Here is a 9,361-nt window from a genome sequence, read left to right on the forward strand (position 1 = left end):
ACCCTGAACTTGACAAAGTTGCAAGGATATATTTCTAAAGTGTATAGCAAGATAATCCTGGACCTGACATGCTTGCAAGGATATATTTTAGAAGAAATGATATCTCTTGCACATATCTATGCGCAAATTCCTTGATACATGAATTGTCCATCAAGGTCAGGCAGTGAAAAGTAGGCTTTAAAAAAGTGGGATACATACTGATATGCACCAGCTGCGAGACTCGAAAATTGAAACATCTTTGGTATATATCCCTACTATAGGAGTTTGAAATGTTTATATAAGTTTAGATTTGAAACAGTTATATTAACAAAGTCAAGGTCTGAAACAATAGTTTATTGGTTCTAAAGCAGAATGTATCATTCAGGTAATAATGCTGTGACATATTTAGAAGACATCTTATACCTGTTATAAAGACATAGTTGCTGAAACATCTGAGCTTGAGCAATATTATACCTTTTTCAAGAACTGGAGTTCAGTTTATTGTTTGAGATAACTGTTGGTTGTTTAGTCAAAACATTCAACAGTGTTGAACTTTATCATATGATCACTGACATTTACACATACTTGATATAAAATTTACAAAAGCAGTCGTGGCTCTAAAAGACTGAAACTTCTATACATTGATTGGATTTCGCCTCTGTTCCACATTACTTCATAGCCTTGAGTGTCCATCTTTTCTTGTATTTGCACATCCTATTTGACGAAGCCTTCAAACCTTGACCAGTAAATATTTAGTACTCAAGGCTTTAGTAAACAACAGGGTATGAAGCACAAAGTTGCAAGAGCTGTAGAGAGCCGAGACACAATCCAAAATTATGTTATCACATTTCTTCAAGGCCTCTATGTTGCAGATTCATTAAGAAAATAATACAATATATATACAGAAAACATAAAATAACTCACCATACATATTCTTTCCCATCTCCATCTCGAAGTATCCGTCATCACCCCAGCTCCTTATCCAGGAATCTTGATGATCCAGTACGAAAACCCTTCCTCACTAACACCATAACCAACAGCAAATAGCATGGTTGACATCCTGCAAGTGCAAATTAAGTTCACACCCACATTAGTCCTTTCACATACAGTGGCCTCACAACATTTCATGAACGCCTCACGAGGCAAAAAGTTGGAAAGTTTTGGATGCAGTGAGAGTCTACAGTTTCATGGCTAGCCAATTCTTCATTTAGGTCCAAGATTTCTCATAATGATTATAAACTTAACCAACATGGTCACAATTAATTATCCTTTGCCAATTTTGCTATAATTTGAATGTTTCAATTAAAAAGAAATGGACAATCAGCTTCACCAAATTTAGTTTTCTATAAATTTAAATCCAGAACTACATTTTTGTCCAGAATGGTTCTTTCTAATCAAAAAATATTTTATTCATTAGTGATGACTTTCCCTGTACTACCGGGACTTGGCCACAAGTTCTGCTGCTGAAGACTCCTTTGTTGTAAAATCGGAATTCCTGAATAACTTGGAAAGCCTCACTGACAGGGCAAACTAGACCCACAGCAGATTTGAGTTCATCTTCTGCCCTGTATATCACTTGACCAGCATAAAATCCATTTACTTTGCCATTGTATAAACTGAAAGAGTTGCATATATTGACAAGATAGGCAGCATCCAACAAAATGTAAAGCAAAGCTACATTCTTATAGATGAAGGCAAATATGATGATGGAAAACAAGGATTACCAAACTGATGTTGACATTATTAGTAACCTTTGCACCAATATTGTTTGCATCATATTTACAAACATTTTTAGCCGTGTGAGGTTCAGCTTCCTCAATGTCAAGCCCTCCATCGTACATACTTGAATATTCTTTGGATGGCAGACCAACATTGCAATCAAAGTTGTTAAATGCCTTGGCACGGTCAACCAACTGTTGCTCAGACAGAATAATAGTACTTCCTGTAGCCTGAGTTTAGACAGCCTCTAGTGCTCCAGTAGTGCTGCAATTAAATAAAGTTATCAACTTGATTTTGGTCTACAAGAGTTCTCAGTGAGTCACAAAATTTGGTTGTTTCTCAATCATTAACTTAACTTTTAAAAAATACTTAATATTAAGTTGAGCATCTACCTGAATGTCCAGCAGGATCCACAACAGGCTTAACATTTTACAGAACTCACTATGCTTTATTCTCTCCAATCTTTCTGTTACAGCAGACCAATCAAACAAATGACGTTTAAAAACACCATTTGAATCAATAACAGCAGAGACCTGAGAGTGAACTCTGCAAACTGTATAAATTCAGGAATTGGTGCATCATGACATGTAAGTCAGGAAAGACCTGAGCTTCATCTCCAACCACTCTTGTCGTCTTCACCTTTGGCCTTGCCCTCATGCCCCTCAAGCTCATACCACGCATAAATATAAAATCCAGAAATAACCAGACGGAGACTTTGGCATATTGGAACTTGGTGCCTCCATCTGTGGGAATTCTCCCATTTCTCAAAAACAACAAAACCCACCTCTGATTGCTAGAAGGGTTTCTGTATGAGATGACCGCATTCTACACTCAAAAACCTATTACATATGGAAATGGATTCATATAGCCAAAACCAAAAGACCAACAGGGTTCTTCCACGAGGTACTGTTTTTGTCAGTAACATGAGCACACCCACTATAAGGTCTTGGGCAGAAGAAACCTGGGTCACAGTTTCAACTGGGCATGAGGGTTTACAACATTATACAACAACATTTCATTGGTTTTTTTTTGTTAATTTGTTCATGACTTACGGGACTAGCCTTTGGCTAAGAAACCGCAACCTAGGGGCATCTAAGCCGTCAAGATCACCCAGTAATCGCACATTGCATCTGGCCTGGGCCACACCAACCCATGACATGGGTGGATTTTTTGTACCCGCAGGGTTTCAAACCAGCAACCTTCACACAAGAAGTGCATTAACAGAACACCGTCACTGACTGTTTTACATCTCGTGAGAAGCCACATTTCATTGTTGGCTGGAAGTCATTCATCATATACTATTTCTAATTTTTTTAGTCCACCACACCCAAAAAACATTATGCCAATCAAATTCATTCGGATTACGCAACACGAGTGATGAGCCATGGATGCTCTGCGGCAAAACAAATATCTCTCATCCACATCCCATGAATAGTATACAACCCAACAACAATTTGTACTGAAGCTGCAATATTCATTATTAATGGTAGAAAAGAGGGAATACCTAGGACTTCGTGTGCGCTGAGTCTCTTAGTGACGTTTCTAGATAGCATCTGGCATATCAAATCCTTGGCAAAGTCAGATAACAAGAGCTGTGGATCACTTGGGAATCAAAGTGGCCAATAGAAATGATGCCCTGAGAAATTATAGGCTTGCATAGGTAGCAGAGATGAAGTCCATAGATTGGGATGGATGGTAGGTGGGGCATTCAGGTCACCCCACCGCCCAGACCAACACCTGCCCATTAAATAGCAATTAAGCACCCCATAACATAGCCAATCAATGTACTTTGCTTATGCCAAAATGACATTTCAAGATTTTTATTTATATTTAATTTTCTTCATTTTCAACAACAGAAACTGCTCCATTGACCCAATCAATTATGCAAAAAATGCTTTTAAAAAAAATCCAAACCCAAGGTAGGTTTGCAAACTTTTTAGTACAGCAGGAGACTAATCCCAAAAGTTTTGCAAATTTAAAAACATTAATTAATTTTCAATATGAAAATACGGGCTTAACCCAATAAAAATTCAAAACAAAAACAAAAAAAAACCTTTTAAAATATTTAATAGTTAAATAAATATCTTATGTGAATCAAAGTTTTATTTTTTATTTGTGTACAGCAAGGACTGACTAAAAAAATGAAAACAAGCTTCCTCTGACTATGGCAGGGACTAACAAGGGCTGTGAGCAGCTTAGTACCTGCAGTTTGAATCAACAAATGGGTAATGTCATCCAAATCAAGGTCTCAAGGACTCTCAGTCATGATCCTTAAAGGATGCTCTAAAGCCTGGGCTCTCGCAACCAACTCCTAAAGATCTATCAGGGCCAGCCTTCATTGTAGAACAAGCAGATATCCCAACTCTAGAGGTGGATGACTCCCAATCAAATCTTTCTTGCATGGCCTATGAGCGGAATGCCATTATTTCTGCCACTTTAACGGGCTTTGGCCATCAGCATCTGTGCTACCAGAATGGTTGCTTCAAACCTAGTCCCCGAATACAGAATCCAGATCTGAATTTTTGTTTGAAGGGTTTCTTTGTGGTTTATTTCAAAAATCAAGATGATCGTCAAAGGGTTTTTGATCAAGGACCCTGATTTTGGGGCTGTTTTGAGCTCTCCTTTCAGCGATGATTTCCTGAATTCAACTCTCTATCCATGACAGTGCTTGCCACTCCAATTTGGGTTAAGACTCCCTAATATGCCCATATATTAGGAAACTCACTTGACCGTTTTATTAAGATAGATACAAACATGCTTGGAAGGGGTATTATAACCTTTGCACACATCTGTCGAAATAGATCTTGGCAAAAGGCTGCCCAAGGCTGCTTGGAAGCGGGAGCAAAAGTGGGAAGCGGGAAGTGGGAGCGGGAGCGGGAACGGGAGCAAGAGCAACAATTTTTAGAAGCTTCCAAGTCGAGAGTGTTTTTGGGAGCATATTTTATATATTTTGATGCATATATGTCAACAAAAGCATGTAGAATGATGAATTAGTTATAAAAAGAATAAAAACATGGATTAAACCATATAACATCAATCATCTAGTAGTTATCATTTTTATCAACCATAGGTCCACAAGTTACAACATCTCAATTCTCATCATGTTGGGTGTGGAGCCTGATTATCTTCCTGATCTAGAGGTCTTGTTTCAGTCCCGTTTGGATCTTACAGTAGAAGTTATGTTAATTTAGGGTTTTTTGCCCTAGAAGACAACCCTCAATTTGTATAAGGGAATTGTATTGCAGTTGGGTATTATTCTGTATCTAATCCTATATTTTGCTAGCACTTGATTACAAGTTTTGACTCATACAATATTATTTTCATCACATCGCCTAATCTTGTAGAGATGCTTTCTTACACAAGTATATGAACTAGTGTAATTTGGGAGCATGTAAAATTTTTTGTTACAACCCTTTTTCTTCTCACTAGCTTTGCCGCATACTTTTACAAGGGTGTTGAACAATAAAGCGAGAAAAAAAAAAAAAAATTGCGAAGAAAAGAAAAGAAATCTACTAAGAAGCAAAGTTTTTTTTTGTGAGAGCACACTCCCTGGACTACTCCCTGATCGCTTCCATTCGGAGCACGCTTCGGGAGCAAGTGCGAGAAGGGGGGAGGCTGTTGAAGAAAGTGTAACTAGGTTCGGTCTTCATAATGACATGTAATTATGACTGATGTAAATGATGTAATAAAGCGAACAAAATTATTATTGTATACTTGCTTCAAGGGTTTCATGAGAAAGTGATTTTAGAATAATAGGATTTGTTATTTAGAGTCTAGAATTAATGTCTTGTATGAAGAGCTCTTCTTGAGCCTATGTTTAATGTATACAAGTCTATAGAAATGTCTCGAAGCCCTCCAAAGACAAGCACAATCCCTCTTGAAGAAGTCGGCCTCGAAACAATAACAAACGAAGATCATGTCGGCTTACATCAATAGACACATCCATTCATGCTATCACGTTGGCTTAATATGTGGACATTTTACTATATATACCCAGCTAGGATCTTCGCATAAGTCAAGTGCAGAACTCGTATACTTCTGAAGTTTTAGATGACTATCACAGAAAAAGATTTTGTATGCCACAGTGAGGTATTTTTAGAAGTCTGTCCATGGTGCGGTATGCGGATATCTCTGTGTTTTTCGATGGGTACCACAGAGATGAAGCCTCAACCTCCTCACAGTCTTGGTGATCACAGCCTCGGCATATTTGTGATGAGGGGGATCTAGGTGATATCATAGTGATACACTCTCGACATACACTCTAGACACAGTCATAGTCTTGCCATATTTGTGATGAGGAGGATCTCGGTGATCCCACTGTGACACACTCTATCTCGGCATACATTCTAGATGCAGTAATGATCTCAGCATAGTTGTAATCATGGTCTCGGTCATGATCTTGATGAAGACGTAGTTACAAGGTTATGATTTTGATGAAGATCTCGGTGCAGCTCTCATATATATATAACAGTATAGAGATCTTGTTGTTCTGGTGAAGATCTCGATGAAGGTGCAACAATGGTGCAACAGTAATGATCTCAATGGTGTAGTAGGGATGGTCTCAGTATTGCAGCAGTGATGATGATCTCAGCAATGAAGAAGAAGAGGATTGGTGTCTTGGTCTTGGAGTGGCCAAATAAGTCAAGGGTCATGGTCTTCGTATTCGTCAATTGGAATCTCTATAAGAAGAATTTGTGCAGGTTTTTCACTCAAAGAGTGAGAGGTTTTGGCCCTGGAAAAAAGCCAACATCTTGTGTTCCTATCTCTTTTGTTTTAGTAACTATTTGAAGTAAGAAAACACACTCTAATAATAACAAGAGACGATTGTGCTAACAAGAAAATAAAAACTACCTCACAAATAGTTATCATCGTGAGAAGAATCTTATTAACCTAATTGCCCTAGATTCTTCAACAGGGGCTGCCCCATAGACCTAGGATTTCCTGATCAGATCCTCATCAATTGGAATATAACCTTTTCACAACCAGTAGACTAAGAAAACACAACTTTCTGCTGTAGGAGCTGTCACTAGCCAGGTCATCTCCAGAATTCTTGCCCTTCTTCTCAAGGGCATTCTCAGCCCCCGGATGCCAAGAAACAGAATTGAGGATGGTAAGACCCAAAAGATCCAAAAGGATCTTAGAATTTTTCAACTCACAAGTGTTATCACTCCTCCGGATCTCCAAGGATGAGGAAGAGTCCAACTGAGGTAACCAAAGACCAATCTTTTGACTTGGTAGCTAGCCCTACGAAGCTGAAGAGGGCTCTCTCCAAGGGATCACAGCCAAGAAGGTTGGATGGATTAGGGTTTTAGGCCAGATATAGTGGCTCAGAGTTTGTTTGATTTGATTTTTTGAATGGGGTAGTCACTGGATGAGTGAATTAGGTCAAAAAGTGAACTAGGTCAGGGCAAAAGAGAATCAGAATTGGAGACATCTGATGGGGCAAGGTATGCAAGTTACTTTAACACTTGGTAGTATAGTGATGAGGTATTTCATAACACCTCTAAGCTTCATGAGAGGATAAAGAGAATCTATAACCGGAAAACAAAGGAAGATGATTTTAAAATTGGAGATGTGGTACTTCGTTGGGATGCCAAAAACGAAGAAAAGGGTATGCATGGTAAATTTGAAAACCTATGGAAAGGCCCTTATCAGAATTCAGCTTTCCAAGGACAAAAAGCTTTCTTGTTGGATGAGATGAATGGAAAACCATGCTTAGGAGGACCAGTCAATGGTAGGCTCCTGAAGCATTATCTTTTCTGAATTGTCCTGGTTTCATTGTACATACATTTTAAATTTTCTGCAAGTGTGAAGCAAAGATCATTGGAGTTCGGAGCCCGAAGTGAAGGCCATGGAGCTTCACTGATTTTCTGCCATTTTTAGTATTCAGTCCTTAGTCATGTAAGTCAGTTTTGAGTCAGTTTTGAGTCAGTTTGAGTTATTTGAGTTGTCAACATTTACTCATGCATTCCAGTTTGAGTTTTTGACCGTATTGGCCCATATGGTTAGGCACTTGGTCTACGGTGTTCTTGGCACCTCCAAGGAGCTGCCATCCCCAAATAAGGTCAATGTTAGAGTCAATATTTGCATATTGCCCTCAGTGATCAAAACTCCTCTTTTATATCATATTAGTGTCCCATGTTGAAATTTTTATCATTCCACCTAGGTCATCATCTAAAAGATTTACTCACTGATGGTAGCCCAAGCTGAAACCTCATCCCCTCTCAAAAATTTATATTTGCTGGCCCACTTTCATGTGTCTTGTTGAGCATACATTGACTAAAAGCTCATTTCATCATGTTTTGTGTCAGTCAAGTCCACCTGAATTCCAATCATCCAAGGTTCCATTAGGTCACTAGGTTTTATTTTCCAAGGTCCAATAAAACACCATTTCACTGCATAAGGCTAGCAAAGTATGAGAGTGAAGCAAATAATACCCCCTTTTCAGTTAAATAAGGGTTTATAAGCATGTAACCATGGTTGCTAAAGTTCCAAATTTGATTTTAAGCAAGAAATTCATTCCAGTTTGTAATTTTTTATTTCAAAAGAGAGATGTAATAATTTTTATTTATTTATGTAATTTTATGTTTATCATATGTAATAAGTCACTATTCTTAGCTGTTTACTCAAACTCCATTGCCAATATCATCCAAACAAAAGTCAAAAGTGAAGATTGCCAAAGCTTCAGCATCATCCACCTGCAAAGAAAAAGTCAGAAAGCAAATTAGCAAAGAGGTCAAAAAGGGGTCAAATGAAACATTAGAAAGTGGGTTTGAAAAGCAAAAGATCAAACTCACTCACCTATAAAGGACTTCTTGCCTTCAAACTCACCTCCATTTGCCTCCTAGCACTCATTGAGCAAACCCCAAGAGAGTTTTTTCACAGTTCTGGGCAAATTCAGCAGAAATAGGGCAAGTGTTGCGCATGTCTTTTTGGCATTGCGCGTTCTTTTCTGGCGCTGCGCATTTACCTGGTGATGTGCGTTTCCTTAAGGCGTTGCGCATTCCCTTAAGGTGTTGCGCGTTTGGCTGAGGCGCTGCGCACTCTGTATTGGCGTTGCGCGTTTGTCCAGCAACGCTCCAATCACCTCTTCAGCTCCTCCAAAGCACTTTCAACCTCAAATCAAGTAAGTAGCAGCTAAGGGATGTCCTTTTCCTCCTCAAGTCAATTCCTAAGTGTTTGAAAGGTTTATTGAAGATTTGGTTTAATTGTTACATCTAAACCCTAGATTTCCCCCAAAAACTACCTTCCACTCTCATTCCCTTTTGCACACTTCCCTCCACCCTCCTTCCCTTTCCCTAAATCTTTATATCCCAGATACCCTCTAACCCTTTGTCCCAAAACCCTAAGTCCTAGGTGATACAACACTACCTAGGCTCCCAAACCCCTATATTGCAAACAAATTTCCCCATCCCCAAACTATCATACTACTACCCTATACCCCTCTCCAATACACATATCCCTTCACCCATCATCTTCATATTTACCCTTCCCCATTTACTATTCCCTAAAAAACTACATTCCCCCTACCTTACACCTCGCTAGGGTTTGATACTAAAACAACATGGCAGAGGAGGAATATAGACCACATAGTGAGGAAGAGGAAACAGATAGAGAAGAAGACAGGGAACAGAGGAGGCCACACAAAGGAGGCCAGATACAC

General features: G+C 38.9%; 1 protein-coding gene across 1 annotated transcript; it reads right to left on the reverse strand.

The window, feature by feature from the left end:
• Nucleotides 1-957: 957 nt before the first annotated feature.
• On the reverse strand, nt 958-8,535 carry LOC149215493 (thiol protease aleurain-like). The gene is made up of 7 exons (XM_089389740.1): nt 8,530-8,535; nt 8,331-8,396; nt 2,483-2,537; nt 2,091-2,251; nt 1,704-1,892; nt 1,418-1,509; nt 958-1,039 (listed from the first exon to the last, which is right to left on the reverse strand). The coding sequence occupies exons 1-7, from the start codon at nt 8,533-8,535 to the stop codon at nt 958-960; spliced, it is 651 nt and encodes a 216-aa protein (XP_089245866.1).
• Between the last annotated feature and the right edge of the window lie 826 nt (nt 8,536-9,361).

Source organism: Pinus tabuliformis, chromosome 1_1 (assembly GCF_031772625.1).
Source record: "Pinus tabuliformis cultivar Carrire ecotype Pingquan chromosome 1_1, CPIR1, whole genome shotgun sequence".
In the NCBI taxonomy this organism is placed as follows: domain Eukaryota; kingdom Viridiplantae; phylum Streptophyta; class Pinopsida; order Pinales; family Pinaceae; genus Pinus; species Pinus tabuliformis.

Bases quoted from the DNA above. Each gene is read 5' to 3' on its own strand.
- LOC149215493 (XM_089389740.1), bottom strand. The intron at 2,252-2,482 runs GTGGGTTTTGTT...GAATTTATACAG, and splicing joins AACCCTTCTAGCAATCAGAG to TTTGCAGAGTTCACTCTCAG. The intron at 1,040-1,417 runs GTAGTACAGGGA...TTGCACTTGCAG, and splicing joins GAACTTGTGGCCAAGTCCCG to GATGTCAACCATGCTATTTG.